The sequence below is a fragment of the Athene cunicularia genome (genome assembly GCF_003259725.1).
Source record: "Athene cunicularia isolate RWA chromosome 14 unlocalized genomic scaffold, athCun1 chr14_part1, whole genome shotgun sequence".
Classification (NCBI taxonomy): domain Eukaryota; kingdom Metazoa; phylum Chordata; class Aves; order Strigiformes; family Strigidae; genus Athene; species Athene cunicularia.
The window spans coordinates 2,817,261-2,836,298 of record NW_020799118.1 but is presented as its reverse complement, the minus strand read 5'-3'; the positions used below and the strand labels follow the sequence as shown (position 1 = coordinate 2,836,298).

At 38.5% G+C, this 19,038-nt stretch overlaps 1 protein-coding gene across 1 annotated transcript; it reads right to left on the bottom strand.

The window, feature by feature from the left end:
* Positions 1 to 2,259: 2,259 nt before the first annotated feature.
* Positions 2,260 to 19,034, bottom strand: C14H16orf72 (chromosome 14 C16orf72 homolog; the record flags this gene model as incomplete). Its single annotated transcript, XM_026859135.1, has 3 exons — positions 2,260 to 5,709; positions 14,503 to 14,778; positions 18,812 to 19,034. Coding segments are annotated over 3 exons (744 nt in total), but the record flags the coding sequence as incomplete, so codon positions are not given.
* Positions 19,035 to 19,038: the final 4 nt, after the last annotated feature.

Sequence of the window (19,038 nt, the reverse complement as noted above, 5' to 3'; positions counted from 1 at the left end):
CACCTTACCCAAAAAGTCTACTTGTCTCTAAACAATCCACATATTTCTTTTTGTTGGTACTTTTAGAATAGGAAAACAGGTTTTAGAAAACTTTTGTGCAAGCCTTAGTTATCTTCAGCTATGCTTTATGAAAAAGACACAGGGTAGTATCACTGTTGCAACTTGTGGCAAAATTCTCCCCAGAGCTTTAAAATTTTGATTTAAACAAGCACAGAAAGTATTTTTTTATAATAGCTACAGGGCTGGACAATGCATTCCAAAGATGCAAAGATTTTTGTGGTTTGAAAGTGGTCTAAAGATCACTGATTTGCAGAAAGGCAATGCTATAGACAGCTGGAGTTAACCATGAGATCAAGTAATTACTCAGTTAAACAGCAGAACAAGTTATTTTCTCCTCATCTTACTCTAGGTCTTGCATACTGCACTATATGCAAGACCCAAGGAATTCAAAACAAGCAAGCTAGGTTCAAAGAGTTATCAAAAATATAAACAAAAATGTGTTAAAAGAATAAATGCTAACCTTATGACTTTTCAGCATCGACCATATTCTGTGAGCAGAGGTACACACTGCTGTACGGCCAAGAACTGGAAGCGACCCTGTCAAAACTCCAGTAGAAACTTAGAGCAAGATTCTTAGTATACCTAGTTTAAATGCAAATATTTCGTATCTTCTGCTTTGTAAAAAGGACACTAGGTGTACAAAATATCAGAATTCTCATGGCTTGAGTGTGAGAGTTGAAGAAGCTTCACGAGTTTCCAACAAAGATGCAAGGCAGCATTACACTGCAGCAACACAAATGAAGACCCCAGTACTTCCTTTCATGTGCAGCTTGCTGTTACGTAGCATCCAGAACAAACTTTACCTTTACATTTAAAGGCAACATAAAAATGGTGAAGTATTACACAGCATGATTAAAAGTGATCTTAGATGTTATCTTAACTTGATCAGTATTTTTTACACTGAAATTCAAGATGTTCTACAAACCATTGTATGCTCAATGGGCTTGTAACAGATTCCAACAAGGTCATATTCTTGCGCACTCCCCCACCACATCCCACCCTCACCAAAAAATTACAGCCCCATGTACAGCCCCACTGTCCAGAAATCCCTGAGAGCTGCTGCAACAGTCATAAGAGCAGCAGCATCACTGTCCAAAACAAAGTCACACAGAAAATGCTGGAATTTCATTACCCACCGAGAAACATTTAGCTTCTACATCTAACAGAGTTAGGTGATGCTTCCATACTACACAGAAATGAATTTGGTTTATTCACTACTACCCTTGTGAGCTTGAGACATTTAGTTTTCTTCTTGAGATGATCTGAAAGGGGCCCAGTGAAAGAATGACAGCAGAAAGCACCAGTGTTAACAGAGCCATTTCATAATCTGAGAAAGTTTACCAGCCTCAAACTATGCACAGGAGTTACATGCACAGACAAGGGAAGCTTTGGAGACAGGCACAGTTACAAGTGCCAGTGCCTTCCCTCATTGTTTAAATAACCAGGGATCTGCAATGAGCAAGCCACAGGGCCTTGTGGCTACCCCAGACAACCACAGCAGCCCCACCTGGTGCAGTGAACTCCATGGAACAAGTCAGGTGTGCATTCCTTATTTCTGCCAAAATATTACTAGCTCTAGGCTAACATTTGAAGGATGCTGGGTTTTTTAAGAAGACATTTAAGAATGCTTCCCCAAACCCCACTGGAATATTTCACTGGCTAGAAGTGAAAAAATGTTAACATTGATTTAAGTTTAAAATGTCTTTTTTTTTTTTTAAAAGCTCACAATGAAATTCAAAGACATGCTGATACAGCAAATAAGCTGAATAGTCCGTAGGTTTAGGGACACCCATATAAAGCAAGAAAAGCTGCTAATTAAAGCACCTCATTTCACTGAAGTCAAAGGAGTCTTTTGCAAAAGATTGTAAAGCTCTACCATTGAGGTCAATTGTACTTTCTAAGGAGGTTTTAAGTGGCACAGTTGAAGATGCTTTTCCTACATTAGTGAAGTTAAACTCTACAGAACATCTTGTACAAACTTAACAGTACATCCCAATTTTTGGTATCTTCATTAGTCCATAAAAGAGAGGAAAGCCTCTGAAATGTCACTAGACTGAACAGCTACTATGAAATTGCATTCCTAATGAAAAAAATCCTGTTCTGCAGAACCAAATAAGCCTGTCACCTCATACTAACTGTGTATCTTGTTTTGGGTTTACTGATGGATTCAGAAACTTAAAGAACTACAAAGCAGCCTGATTAGTTGTATTTATGTTTTTTTTATTAGGTTTATTATGACTTAGAGTTTCTATTACTCCAGCTGGGTAAACCACATTTGAGAGTAAGTTTAACTGCAGGACTTCAGTTTCAGCCAAAATCATTTTTGCATTACTTTACTGTAATATAGATTTAAATTTAACATTTAAAACTTACTTCATTAATAAGCAAGCCAAGCTCAGTAGCTTCAGTGCAGGATGTACTTTATGTAACTTGCCGCACATTCATGTTAGATTTGATGTACATGGAGAAGAGACCGGTCAACTATACGATTCGTAAGAGAAAGCAAAAGTAAGCACCATTTTTACCAAACTAAACAGTTCTCAATTCAGTGTTTCGTACAGAAAATGAACTTGCTTCTGGCCCCAGGAGCTACAGTTTGAATATTAGCTGAGAGCTATTCCCAGAATGTCAATTTTCTACACTGGCACAAGAAATAGTCTTTAAAGCAACAGGTACTGGACTTGTTTTTATTTTTTTTTTTTTTTTTTAAGAGACAACCTGTTCTCCTTGTGTTTACCAGGTGAATACATGCATTTTTGACCATTCTGACAGAGGTTAACAAAAAGCAAACAACAGCTGGGGCTAAACAAAAAAACAATCAAAAAGTTGCCAAATATTTAAGGTACAAGCAAAAAAAACATTAATGCAACCGGTTTAATATCTAAGCCTGATTTCTTTCCAAAAAAATGGCACAAATTAGATCAGACAAATTTAGTTTTAAATGGAACTAGACTGAATTAATGCTTCAAAGCATTAACAGGATTTAATTCACTGCAAGGAAGAGAAGTAATTTAAACAGGTTCTGTATATTTGGGCTGGACCAGAAGCACTGTTACAGTTCAGTCCATATATGCAGAACTGATACCAACATGATGTTACCTTTACCACATGTCATAGTAAAGTGTGTTAGAAGTTGCAGAGCATAAGCATCTTAGTTGAACGAAGCCAGTTCATGAATAAACAGAAGAGCTTAAGAATGGTTCTCACACATGTCCTTTCTGTTCAGGACTCCAGATTTTTCTTCTGGAATAGAAAAATCCCTCTGCCAACAGCCTAATAAATACTAAACAGATATATTTAGATACCATCCTCAAAATCTTTGTTGAAAATGCAGTCTCCAAATGAAAACTAGCTTTATGCAGTATTAATATTTTACATAAAATAAGTCTTATGAATCGTAATTAATAGCAGTAACTGAAATTAATGTATACTGAGTCTTTGAGTGATGTGCAAGTTCAGCTACGTAACACAGGTGGAGGTTTCGAACAGTTCTTACCATCTCGCTTTGGACAGTTCTTATACTTGTCCCATAAACTACAGAACCTCTAGCTACAGTATTGTGCAACTGTTGACATCTTCAAGAGCTCTTCAACATAAGGAAATTCGATGGAAGCACCACAAAGCAAGGAAATCATGCTCTTAGAGAGCCTTGAATTCTGAGAATTTAAACACATCATTGCTGTCTTGCCTTGACTACAGAACACCAATGAGAGGACATCAGGGTAAAAAGGAGCAAAACTACAGTGAAGTCTGCTTCAAACAGGGAAGATAATACAAAAAAGATCTGACTCTACAAGCACGTAAGCAAAAGTCTTGAAGAACTGTGTATTAACATGGAGCTCAAGGTGCCTTAACTTAGCTAGAACACCACAATTTTTGTAGTATTGTGAATCTAGCATAGCTGCATTTTGTCCACAAATCAGCTTATGCTTCCAGTTAAAGCATGCATACCACCTCACCAAATACCCCCTTCCCAACTTGCAGGTTTGGAGCTCTTATCTTATTCCTCCTTTATTACCCCTTTCCTAGGCAGAGATTTAGAGGCCCTAAAAGCCTGAGCTCTCCACCAAAGGCTTGCTGCATCTACATGTAAAAATAGTTAGGACACTCTTTGAGACCGACACATATCCTTCCCCATTCAGAAACAGATTTGCAGCAGATCGGTCTTGTTCTCTAGTTCATTTTCAGATTATGCTTAAGTTATGGCAGCCAGAGTTCAATCCTATGCTCAACACAAAAAGAAAGCCATTCATCCTTTTTTAAATCATCCTTACGGCATGTTTACCCAGAGCTTTATAATCAACTTCCAGTTTTAAATTATTTTCTTAGCACTTGACAGAATCTGCATGTCGCTTCCTCCTGAAGGAGATGGCATCACACAGAATCTTGTTTAAGTTAGTCCAAGTTTCCACATGTGACCAGAAGTCTTACTTGTTAGAACACACCCCTTTTCCAACTACTCCCCCTCATTCCCTCTCCTCCCACCCCTCCCCAAATGGGCAATTACTTCACAAGAAATGTAAAATGGGATGGGTGTACACAAAACCTACCCTTCACTAATACTGAACAGAAAAGCCTATTTTCCAATTACAGGACATCTTTCTCTAAATTTAGGTCAGCACTGGTGCAGTCTGCACTGTGTATGATTACCACAAGGATAATACCAAAAAGTACATATATTTTCTTAAACTGAATTAAAAGCCTATGAAGTTAATTGGGGAAAAGTTTAATATTGCTACTTCAGAGCACTAAAACACACAAAATGAATCCAATAAAGATCCTTGTATTGATTCAATATTAAGTATTAATTGCATGACCATCATAGCACCTCTTTACATTATCACACAGTCACCAGAATTATCAACTGCTTTTAAAACTAAAAAGGGTACAGTCCAATATTTATAACTTGCACACTGTTACTATATAGAAACTAGGTGCATGGTACAGTGCTGCAAAAATGGAAGCCTGCAGTTTTGACAAAGATGCCAAGTCATGTTGTAGACAATTTCAGTCAAACTGGCAATACTGTTTAAGCAAATACTCAACACAGCAGGAAATAAAGGACAAAAAAAGCATTCTATAACCAAATAAACATCTGAAATTTCCTTTCCCTTTAAGAATACAAGTAAGGTCACTTTTAGCCTTGGAACGGATACATGTTCGCCTATGATGATCTTGCTAACTACTACACAATATCTGATGTCCTCTGCTAAGAATATAGTTTAAGAAAGCCGCAGTTACAAGAGGCATCTAATGTAATATCTAAAATTTCCTTTATGGCAATTATTGAATTTATTTGTCTTAAACAGTGAATATGGAAAGATGGCCTCATGTTTCCTTTTCAATAGTACTCTGAGGATCAAGTGGCTTTCAAGCAGCATGGTGGGTTTGAAATTTTTGCAGTTTAGATCATTCTGTTGCGTTTATGAGTTGGTGAGTCTGTAATGACATCGCCACACTGGGCTGAGGTACGCTTTCTAGTTCCACCATTGTCCAAGTGGAGTGCCATTTCTTCTGATATGAAAGTGTTCAAATCAACATCATGGAGTCCATTTCTCCTTCGACTAGCATTGGAGCCACTGCTCACATGAGTGGGCGAGCCTGGGGTACTTGAGCGAACACTTATACTAGCCATTGCGCCACTAAGACCTAGGGGAAAAAAAGAAAAAGTATTTAGGTCAAACAGTAAAGAAAGTTAATTTCCCAAGTGTGACAGAAGGGATGACACTCATCTGACTTCTAGTGAGATGTCAATGGCACTTCACCCCTATTGTTTGTACCACACTTGTTTGTAGTCCAGACCACACCTTCCCAGCTTTCAGTCCATATAAGAATCTAGCAATTACTGGAACTGCTTTTTATGAAATGAAAAGTGAACTTATACACCAGTGTTGTAACAGCACACTACAGCAACTGCTAGCTCCATAAGCATGACATGCTATTCAAAATATGAGTACGTGAACTATTTCAATATAAAGGTTTCACACTAGACCAACGCTACACAGAATTAAAATCCATTTACCGAAGTCTTTCCAGCTTGACCTGACTTGGTCTTGTTCCAGCCACCACTACTCTGCTCCCTTCTACTCCCTCAGTCACTGTAGTTCTAAAGAAAACTGCAGTATGACAGCAGATTTCAGACAGGTATATACTAGAGCTAGCTTTTAAATAAAAGCTTTATTCTATTCTCTTGCTATTAGCCAACACATTAGTATTATCAGAATTCACAAGAGCACTTAAAGCAAGCAGCCAAGCAAGACCACAGGACAATCTCCCTAAGTTTTCTACTGACAGATGTGATCCAAAACACTGCCACAGGTACCCTGCAATTACTTTGGTTTGTGTTCAGGTTATTAATGTTTAATCAAAACACAAGTTTCTTGGAAAAACAAGGCCACAAACAAGAAAACCATGAGCTTCATAAAAATTTTAACTTTTTGTCTTCAGTAATATTAGTATTACAACTTTACAAAAGCAGGACACTCCAAAGCTTAAGTTTAGTAAGGGCTAGTACACCAAAGCCTAACAATTCTTCTCAATTCAGAATTACGGCTGTATTTGTAAATCTACAAATCTACAGAAGCTCAGAGATCAAACATCTTTACTATTGAAACTGCTTCAAATACAAGATTAGGAAACAACAAAACCATATGCTGGCCCTAGAAATAAACTACCAAAGCAAGAGTCATGCAGGAAGATGAACAGCAGAACAAGATCTACATCTGTATATATTTCTAGCAATAACAACAAGCAAATGTTATGCTGTACAAGAAGGTTTGTCTCAACCTTCAAAATCTTGAGATCAGAGGTTTTCTCCAGTATCTAATACTCTACACCTCTGTCCAGCCATCATACATCTTGTATATTAAATGGCTTTGCACACACACATGTTCATACATCGTTGAGCAGGCAGCCAGAAGTCACATGCTGACAGGTACAGCCTAACAAGACCCTATCCATTAGCTGCTGATAGGCCAAACAAGCAACTTCAGAGTCAGAGAGAAGACTCTTACAGCTACTAGGATCAGTTGCCAGAAACCTCAACTAGAAGATAAATTCTAAAGCCATCTGCAGCATTAGCAGGTCAATACATAAATCAGGATAGAATAGGCCAAACAATTCTACTCTGCTGCACATTCCTGTTGAATGAATACTTGAAGCTTAGATATTGTGACAGGACAGGATATACTTTTACACAGATGTATGTTGTATTATGCAACAACCAATAGAAACAGTCACTAATCACTGATGCTCTCAGAGCTTTTGCTTACAGCTTTAAGTGGTGTTTCAATATGACTCAGAAGCATGGTCTGAAGTCTGATAGGGACCCTGCAGGTTTTATTAATATTAAAATAATCTTTCATTCACAATGGCAAAAAGTATTTAAACAGCTGAAGCTGTTTCAGGGAAAAGATAATTCAGAAACAAGGTCTGTTCCAGCATTCCCAGGATTAAGGTCAAGCTTAAATTCAAAGCCATTATGAGAAGAGGTTCCTATACATCTATCAAAGAAAGTAAAGCAGCTAATTGATTAAAGATGTAAAAGCAAAAAGCCAATTCAGATACCATAACTTGGATAAACCACCAACATGCAAAATTTGGGCAAGTAACAAATCACAATTCAAACACAACAGCAAGTTTAATTTCAATTGACATGACATCAGAAAAAGCATTAATTCATCCTACATATTTAAACTGGAAAAGTTGACAGTGCACAGGTGACATTTCAAATCCAAACTGATTGCAGAGATTCCCCCCACATCACTATTCCAAGCAAAACTGCTCTGGAAACACAAGTTCAGTGTTGCTACTTCCACTGAGAGTCAATTTACACCACTTTAATTACTTATACAACCAAAAGGCCAATATACTAATTCAGTATTATCATGACATCTTTTTATTATGTTTAGCACCCAAGGGGAGAAAAAAAATGTTCTCAATAAACCCCAATACTGACCCACAATAAGTGATGCCAAAAAATGTACTCACAATAACTAATTTTTTAATTAGAGCCTTTTCAAGTAACAAGCATTTTTTGAAATAGTAAATACAGAAGTCAGAATTAAAAGATGTATCTGTAATATGCTACAGCATAATTACAAAACAGACTGCCAAGTTCACAAGCAATATCTCAAGGAGGCACTGACTTCCCAATATTTAGGTGATACTGAATCACTGTACATTTAAACAAACAATCTTCAAGAGGTAATTAAGAGGTTAAAATCTTCCAAACTGGGTGTCAAAGCCAGGAGAGTAATTATGAATTAATTTCTACAATAGTACAAGGATATTATATCACAACATGGATTTCTACTTGCAGTTTTATCTTGCATTTCATAGAGGTATTTAATACTGAACTAGTAAGTCATTACCAAGTATGTTAACAGACTGACTACAATTTCATTATCAGTTACTGGTAGTTACTATTTCATATCAGTTACTGGTAGTTACATATCAGTTACTATTACACAGCACTACACATCAATCCAAGAGATCTGTCAAATGAAACATTCTGATCACTCTTCAGGATGGGTAATCAAGCTAACATGGAAGAGTCACATTCAAGGCATGCACTGAAATACCAATACCAATTTCTTGGAAGCAACATCTCTGAAGACAAAGAGAGTAATGCAAGTGAAAAGCTCTACTTCTGGTGACAGAGAAAGCATCTTTCAGGAACTGTGATCCACAGTTCAGTTTTTCTGGAAAAGTTGTTGTAATGCAAAGAGGAAATCTCATAAAACCCATGTTTAAGTTTCCAGTGGACTCAGACCTCTTCCCAAAGCATTTAACCATTTAAAGCAGTAAAGCAAACAGTAACGATAGTAGGGAGTAGTAAGATGACATGACTTTTAGCAACACCATTTCACAGCCTCAGATTTCTATATTGTGATTAACATGACCTAATGTCTATACAACAGGACAGATAAAGTGTCTTCTTTCAGTCTCATGACTACCTCTGAAGTCTCCCACTGCTTTGTACAGAAGACATTTCCTTTTTTACTCAAGGCCTTTAAGAAACAACACATGGCTCTTTCTCCCTTTTTAAACTTGAAAGGATTAAAGTGGAAGGCATATCTGAAATATTTTGCAGTACTTATTACATTCTCATTCCTGCTATATCTTTCGGTCATCAACAATACAACATTTCATAGGCAGTAATTTCATGAAAAGCTCTGCTTTTATCTGAAGCTACAGTCTAAAGCATTTATTATAGTACTATCAGAACAAGCTGCTGTCCAGAAGAAATTGTGACCAATACTATCAAGTGACTGGAATACTTGGCTGAAAGTCTATTTTATGGAATATGAAATACTTAAGGTAAATAACTGTCAACTCAATATTACCAAGTTTATCAACACTGGCCTAGAACTAGAAATGCCAGTTTATCTGCACTGTAACCATGTCCATAATATTATTCAGGTCACTACCACAGCATAATATACTGCATAACTGCTGTTCAGTATAGTAAGAGTAAAATATTTGAAAAACAATAGTTAGTAATCAGGAAGTATCAAAAGAACATTCACACTTAGATAAGTGTGACTGAAGTACAAATGAGTTCATAACCCCAGATAAATACAAAATGGCATGCAGATAGATCCTTGTCACTCCTCTGTCATACCCACCCTTTCACAGTACTGCTCAAAGAGCAAGTTTTAGCAGTACCTACCAGTATACAACTGATAGCTATAGACATACACAACCTTTAAACTTTTAAACTAATCTGAACTCTGCTCTCCCATCTCCTCTTCAACCGACTGCTGCTTCTCCACTCTGTTAACAACTGCTGATGTTTTATATTGCAGTTTAATATTTTAAGACAATAAGGAGGTCTAATGAAAATTCAGGCTCTTTAAAGGGGCCAAGCCACACACTTCTACATGCTAGAGCAAGGGTTCCCCCCCCACCCCAAAGACTGAATCACATTAACGATACATATCAAAGTTAAAGCTAAGAAGCAGAAGTACTAACACTTGCTGTGCTGTTGCACATTCGTGTCATTTGTAGTTAATCTCAAATCTAATACATTCCAGCACTGCCTTCCAAGCTTGCTTCTTTGCCCTCATCAAATCATAGCATTTTCTCCCATAATGCTGGGAGAATGGTTTGTAAAGCACGGAGCACATACCACATTAAAAGACCAAAGCATAATTTCAAACATGGACTGTGCACAGGCACCAGCACTGCAAAACTTGGTATGATAGCTACAACCAGGCAGAAAAGGACCTGGCACATCAGCTTTAGGCAGTCTATGACTGTTAGTTCAGTTTGATACAATTCTTATTTGAGATTCTTCTCAAAGAATTTGATATGGCAATACACTTCCAAAAAGTAAGTGTTTACATCCATACCTATGCTAACTGCAGGGACATTGCAAGGGAGCTACAAGTCAGTCAGTCTCACCTCTCTGTGCCCAGTAAGATCATGGAGCGGATCTGCCTGGAAACTATGCTAGGGCATTTAGAAGGAAAATAAGGAGGTAACTGGGGACAGCCAACATGGCTTCACTAAAGGCAAATCATGCCTTACAGATTTGGTGGTCTTCAACAGGGTTACAGCATTCATTTAAGTAGAGAGCTACTGATATTATCTGCCTGGAAGTGTGGCCAACAGGGCAAGGAATGGGATTCTCCCCCTCTACTCTGCTCTCCTGAGACCACCCCCGCAGTGCTGGGTCCAGCTCTGGGGGCACCAACATAAGGACATGGACCTGCTCAAGCAGGGCCAGAGGAGGCCACGAAGATGCTTGGGGGCTGGAGCACCCCGCTGTGAGGGAGGACAGGCTGAGAGAGGAGGGGGGGGGTGTCAGTTGGAGAAGAGAAGGCTCCCGGGAGACCTTAGTGTCCTCCCAGTACCTAAAGGGGCTACAGGAAAGGGGGGGGAAGGACTCCTGATCAGAGAGTGTAAGGGTAAATAAGGGTAAAACAAAGGGTAATGGTTTTAAAATGAGAGTAGATTTAAATCAGATGTAAGGAAGAAATTCCCTGTGAGGGGGGTGAGGCCCTGGCACAGGTTGCCCAGAGAAGCTGTGGCTGCCCCCTCCCTGGAAGGGTTCAAGGCCAGGTTGGACGGGGCTTTGGGCAACCTGGGCTGGTGGAAGGTGGCCCTGCCTGTGGCAGGGGGGTTGTAACTGAATGATTAATATCCCTTCCAACCCCAACCCATCTATGATTCTACAAGATTTTAAGCATTAGAAGTTAAAAACCTAGCTCTATATTTACAATGTCGAACAAAAGGTATTTATCTTCTACTACCACATCTTAAAATACAAAGCATCATCATATGCACAGTTCCTGAAGTTTCAGAAAAATCCACTTGACCTTCAGAGTAAAATAGCATATATTACCTTGAGCTAACTTCTCAGCTTTTCTTGAAGGCTTTAGTTTTTCAGGTATTCACAGTTCAAGTTTCCAGCCATGTTTTACTTCAAAGGCTACCCATCAGCACACTAGTAATGGAAAGCTGGTATTAAGGGCAAAGATTTTTGTTTGTTTACTCTCTCAAAAGGTTACTTAGTTCCAAGAACTCATTCCAAGTACCCTGAAGTTAAGACTAAATACTTCAGTAACAGCTGCACAGCATACATGCCATAGAGTTAACAGAACAGGTAGATCATATCCATCTTAAACATTCTTGTGCCAGTATAGTTTGTCATTTTCATTCTGCTTTTAGCTATTGTAACAAGTCTTGAAAGCAGAACAGTAAAGAACAAGTTTCCTTATAGCAGAAAGTCTACTAAAATGGCAGGATTAAGTTTTAGGTTCAAAAATCCCTAGCTTTAGTCAAGAACACTATGAACTACTCCTGCAAAGCTAGAATACAGATCAGATAGAACTGGTTTGAGGTAGAAGAGGTAAAGTTAGAAATCCAATTTTAACATTTCTTTTTAGATGCAACATACAGTTTTAAGACTGTACCAATAAAGACATTTTTCTCTAATATTTTAGCCTAGGGTATACACCTAGGATTTCCAGGAACAAACACAGAATCTAATTATTAGCTTTGTTACCATAGCTTCTGTCAAAAGTTTTTAGATGTGATTATGAAGCATTTAGAGGTTACATGATAAAAAGAGGTATTTCCCCCAAAGAGCAAGATCAGCAAGTTATACCACCATGGTCTTTAGACACATTAGCATCTATTTCTGAGACATCAATAAACCAAGTCTGCTTCCATGGAGCTTTATTTGGTGTCAGAGATTCCTACCTATCCCTGGCTTCACTAACAGGTCTTGCTTAGAGCAGCAAATTTCTAGCATTATCCCTCAAATCTAATTCAGTCCAACCTCATTACCAGTAGAGAAATACTCCATTTCCACAGGAAGCCTACCAGCACAAAAACAAAGCCTCACTCCTTCACACACCAGCCAAAAATCTCCTCTTAAAGCCTTAGTACTGAACACCTGCTGAGACTGCTACTCACTAACATCAGGTTCTCATGTTTCCTCACAATACCTAGAAGCAGCAAATCACTCATAAAAAGCTTGCCAAAAATGAAGATAAGCACAGCCCTACAGAGGACATTTACATACACCTGAAGACCCTACACAGGTTTCAAAATCAAGACATTGTTCTGAGTAGCCCTATGACAAGTAAGAAAATAGTTTGGGAGATGGTTTAATCACAGCTTCCTTAATGTTAAAGAAAAAAGGGGACAAAAGCTGGAAGAATGCAGAGATTGTAGGCAATAACCTAAAAACAGTTACAAGGCCAAATACAAGCTAGTCACTAAAGGATTAGCACAAAAGCATTTGTGTCACAGACCAGATTGAAACTGATATCGGGAGAACCCAATCCAGAAGATGACTGACATGTAATCTTGTCAACCAGCTGATGAAGGGGAAAGAGTGCATTTCTAGCCCCTGCAGCAGCAGTAGAGAGAACTTCCTACAGTACTCATGACCCTAATTAAGTTATGAAATACGAAAGAAAATGTTTTACCTCATGATCAGGTTCAGATCCCCATGTTAGAGAAGTGATTTCCATAAAACCACCTCTATACAAAGCAGACACTAAGAAACAACACAAGGACATGCAAAGAGCCACATTGCCAATAAAAACACCTCTGAATTTACTCTGCTTGAGAGCTCACTGTGCTTAAGTAAGTCTACCTATTGTACTCCCATGAGAGTAAGCCTTTACAGTTAAAGCCAACTGCACACCAGATGCAACCATAGTTTCAGAAAACAAGATTTTTGAAGAGGGTGTTACACTGTATCAGGTGAGAGCCAGCTTCTGCAGTTGTTCCCATCATTAAATTAGCTTTACTTACTGAATAAGCAACACTGGTGCACAGAATTCTCTAGCCAGATTCCAGTATGAGAAGGAAAACTGCCAAAAACTACATGACTGGGTGGAAGCATGCTTGATTTAAATGGCAGAGCAGCAAACAATACCAGAATTAGGCTGTCACCTAGACAGTAACAGTGTCTGGCTTATGTATCTTGAAAAACCACCACAGCATAGCAGAAGCAAAAGACTACATTTTCAGGAATGCACTCATCTAATTAACTCATTAATTCCACCCCCACTGAGAATATTGAGACAGCAAAAATTTCTTTTAAGTTTCATAGGTGGTACTTGTAGATAGTTTGATTTTTACTTTTAAAATGGTGTACTGTTTCTACCTCAAGGTATCTGCTACCCTTTAGCATTTTAGAAGTCATAAAACCCACAGGTCAACTGCTTTCATTTCACCTCATGAACAATTTAAAACACATTTTTCTTTATCACTTGCTAGGTAACAGACCAATACAGAATAAGCTACTGAATATTCATATCTGAAAAGGAGGAAAGATACACCACCACCATTGTTGATGATGGCGAGGAAGGAAATTCAGTATGACACTGGAAGACTTTTAAGCCTGAAAGTGAACTAGAACTAATTATTGCAGCGATGTGCATGTGAAGTACTCTTTCCAGAACAGCTTAAGCAGAATGCTAAACCATATTATCCAGTGCATAACAAGGGTACTAGAGTGAGGTGAGATACAGAAGCTTCAGACATTAAATTCCCTCCGTAGCCCCACAAAATTTCCTTGTTATTTGCTACTAGCCGAATCTTAGCCTTTAACTAGTTGCTAGCATAGTATTACCATTTTTCAAGAATTCTGTTTACTTTAGCATTGGTATGAATGCCAGGTCTCTTCATGCTTCAAAAACACTACTGGGAGTTAGTACTTAACTGTTGAGTTCACAGCTGTAGAATATTAGAGATCCAAACCTATTTTTATACAATACCTTTTTCTCATTCAAAATACTTGTCTGTGGAACTGTTTAGTATCTAACACCACCTTATACATGCAAAAACTCAGAGAATGAAGCATACACCTTCGGCTGGAACATCAGGTACATGACACCAACAATGGCCAATAGTCAGACATGCTTTAAGAATCCCCACCCAGTTTTAACCAAGAAGTATTGAAAAAATTACTGTTACCATGCAGAGCTATGGCTTCACGGAAGGGTTGCAAATCAGTCTCTACAGATGAGCTAGTTTCTGTTGAAGTAGCTCGGCTAGGGGATACTACAGTCAGTCTTGGGGGAGCTCTAGAATTTCTTGGAGGAGGAACTTTTCCACATAGGAAGCTGATCAAGTCTTCTCTACGAATAGTTCTTCTGCGTTTTTTAACCCAAGCTAACACATCCTTATTCCGACGCTGATAGCCAATCTGAATTCCTACATCAAAGCTTCGCTGATGGGCATCCACACTTTCTGCAAGAGGACAGAAAAAAGTTTAGAGTTACAGATAGAGCAATGTATATATAGTATGGCTCATCATGACATGGCTTCCTGCTCATCACAGGTAAGAAGTGTACCTTCTACAGGTTACTATAACACAGTACCAAGTTAGCTCTAACAGATGAGGTAGCATTGCAAATGAGTCCTATTAAGCCTAAAAAAAAAAAGAGTATTAGCTAAAAAGTTCCCCTCCCTTCACAAGTCAGAAAGTCAACTGCAACTCAAGCACCACCTAAATAGCATTTAGTATACTCCAGGTCAACACTACAGCACAGTTTACAAAACCATATTCTATTAACATTAAAACCACACTTTAGGCTTGTCAGTCTGAGGAGGGTACTTGAATCAACAGACAATGCACTTTCTGGAAGTGACACACTCTTAAAAGTGCATCAGTACAGTCAGAAAACCCCACATAAAAGCGCACTGCGTTTCTTGATCCTGATAAGGAATTTTCAGAGAACTCAAGACTTCTTTACAGTCCTTCTAGTTTCATCTGAATTTCAACTGCAGAAGCATTTTGCAAGAGGCCATAGTTTTGAAACTAGATAGAACACAAGTGTCCCCTATACTTTTCAATTAGGCAACATATCATTTACAAAAAGTCTAAGAAAATTTCCTTCCCCATTTAAGATACCACTGCAAATTTGACAGACAAAAGCTTTAAACACATTTACAACTAAATCCTACAAAATGCAATTTCTTTCTCCACTGATGTAACTGATCACCTGTGTGCAGTTATAACTGCCTCTAACACTCTTAAATGTCTTGTATTACATTGCTTTCAAACTCCAGTACATTTCTGCCTACTAGTTTGAGTAAGTTCCAGTCAACAGTAACAAGTGGGACAAACCCTATTCTCCACACAATTACGCTCATCTTGTCAGATATGTTATCAGAGCTTTGCCAACAGCTATTTCGGTTTTATGAAAATTACTGTTATGTTGCTCTTGCTCCATTAAGACATCAACATATCCAATTTCATTTACTCCATTTTCATACATTTTTTAAGTCAGGCAGAGTTGATTAAAACAGCTTTTTATTTTCGAGCTTTACTAAGTGAAGTCCAACAGAAAAGAGCCATTTACCCAGAACAATACTGAAGAGATCTAATAACAGCTGTCTAGATAATGCTTTACAGGTAAACAATGACATATACAGCTAATCTAGTTTTCTTGAACTCAAAAAACCCAAAACTAATCAGTATTAAATGCTACTCAGATTTATATTCTAAGACACCACTGCACAGTCCACTATCAAAGAGCAGCACTTGAAACATAACACAACCTATCAGAAAAACATCTCAAACCAATCATAGTGAAATCTCAGGGTTTTTGGAATATAAACTATACAGGTATACATAGAGTACACTTAACACATTAATTACTTCTATGCACTCCATGAGTATTTTGCCTATGCTCTTTTGTAATCAAAAGGCTAGAAGATTTACAAATGCTAATTCCTGTGAAAGCAATGGCAGCATGACAGATTATTCCTCCAGCCATTTTATACTGCACAGCAGCTTAGGACTCCAGTGCACACATAAAAGCTACTCAAACACTTTGGAGTCAGTTTGGAAACTGACAGTATCCCTTTACTCACTTTCTAAAATACCATGAGCAAGTCCTTCTGGGAGGTGAGGAGTCCAGCTTTATGTCAATAACCTGCTTTCCTTCTGTAGGAGAATGTTTCAGAAAGGATTAACTATGAACTAGTTATGAGGTCAAACACATCAACTGCTGATGCAGCCTGGACAAATTTCAAGCATCATTACCCTGGGAAAGATTAGATTTTTATGGTAAAAGCTACAACTACTTTGTTTACAAGTTAAGCTGGAAAAATATAAGCAGACAAGTTTCATACATTCTGAAATTACCAAATCAAAACATTATCAAACATTCAGTTTTTAATAAAGGTAAAATTATAGGCTCAGAAGTCTTATTCTAATATATGCCTAAAAACTTTCTACAGTGACCTTAAGTTCTAAATCCTGTTACAAACCATACAGATTGCACTAAGGTAGTGAAGGCAAAATAATCAAATGTCTTTAAATGGAGCCTGTCACCAGCACCAATCAAATTCATGATCTAAGGCCTGCAGTCTGGTGTGATATTAAACTTCTAATTTATTTTCAAAAAAATCCAACATTCAAGATATCATGGCATTCTCCTTATATATATATTCCTATATCCCTCATGCAGCTCTTTTTAACAAAAATTTGATGCCTCAAAACTTCAAACATTTATCAGATCACAAAACAGCTGACAGGGCAAGAGGCCATTTATGGTGTTCAGTTTACCACACCAAGCACTTCTCCGGTGTTTTGACAGAGTCCTCCAAAATACTAACATTGAGTATGTGAGAAATGACAGGAGATTAAGAGCCATGTTCATCACTACAGAAGGTGAATTCACATGAAGAAACTGCAGCTTGCCTGGTATGCCGGAGTCTAGCTGGTTCTACCCATGTTCAAGGAATTTCTACTCACTTAGAAGTTAGTTTAAAATTGAAAGATGGCAGTTGTGAGGTACTTCAGCACTTAAAGATTTGTTTGAAGGAAATATTTGTTTCGGGTGCTGCTTTCTTAAGTATTACAGTACACCTGACTGAAGACAGCTTCCTACTCTAAAGTCTAGCTTCCCAATCACCACATCATACTCCTCTGTTAATCACATTATTGTACAAAAATAGGGCTCATTTTTTCCTATAGCACAAGTGATTTAACAGCCTAAATCTTTGTAGTAAAGATGCTGTAAGGGAGACCACTGCCATTTGGAAAAAGAGACCATAATTATTCCAGACAGTTTATTAACACTACCCACTGCTACTCTAGCACCACACTCAAGTGACTAGTGTCCTAAACCACGTTCTAGTGACCCACTCCCTCAGGCCAACACCTACCCTATTATGGGATGTGCTGTACCTTTACATGACCTATGACACAAGCACAACATTTCAATGCACTTTCTGCAAAAGTCTCTGGCAGTGACAGACAGGCAAATACATCTCCTCTTTGCTCTGTCCACATCTGTCAAAAACCTGATCAGCCATAACTAACATGTTAGTAAGTTTAAAACAAATGCAAAATAGGAAAGGTGGAGACAAATGAAAGAACATGCAGGCAGAACTACAGATAATGCTGTACCAACCAAGAAAAAACACACACCCCAGAAAGCAAAAAAAAAAAATCAAACTGCCAGTCAGAAAAACAACAATTTGGAACTTTAAAAGGTTTTTTCCTTCCTAGGAATGGAAGATAATAACTGTGCCTATTTAAGCCTGTACTGATACAGGTATTTTTGTAACTGTATTTTAAACAAACCACCGAATGATTCTTCTGCAGACAAGAATTCCTGTGACCACCCAAAGAACTGCAGAGTTCAGGAACAGATCCTGACAGATAGAAACACACAGTAAAACAGCACAAAAGCAGAGTAAAGCCATGTGCAGAGTGCACACTTTTCAAACTTTTGGCTAACACTGCTTTCTTACAGTCACCCTGGACACAGTCATAATGACATTCTAGGGCTTAAAATAATCTGGGAGGCTTATTTAAGGAGCCTCACTGTCACAACATCTATGCAGAATTTTACAAACACAAAACCTAACCTATGCTTCACCACAAATGTACATGTATTACACGGATATACCAACATTTAATACACCAGGAAATACACAAAATGCAGAAAACTTAAGTACTGTTTAATAAGCTACCACACTCTTCCCCCGACTTCATGAGCACAAGGCACATGCTAAAAACACCCTTTTTCAAGGGTCTCGAAGTAAAACAGATTTTATTAGTCACTGATATGAGGCAACAGAAAAGATTCAGCTGCCGTCAGCTAGAGAGGCCCTGGGAAAACTTGCAAGATTCAGGAAGCAGTCTCAGGTTAGATTTTATCTGGGTGAATAAGAGACATTAACAGGCCCTGCTTATGAGTAAGCCGGGGCAGGAGGCAGAGTGGGGCCCAGCTAGACGGGGAGAGGGGGGTGGGCAGCCCCTTACCTTTGTAGAGGTTGGTGACCGCAGTGGCGGCGTTCTGGAAGGGGACCCAGAGGGAGAGCCCCGGCTGCTGGCACACCCGGTCTGCAGGGAGGGAAGGACACACGCTGTTTATTTTGGAGTCACCAACTCCGAACGGCCATGTTAGGTTTCGCCATTTTGTTCCACCTTCCGAAGGCAACTCGGGATCAGGGCCGGGAAGGGTGGGCCGGCAGCGGCCCGGTCCCGGG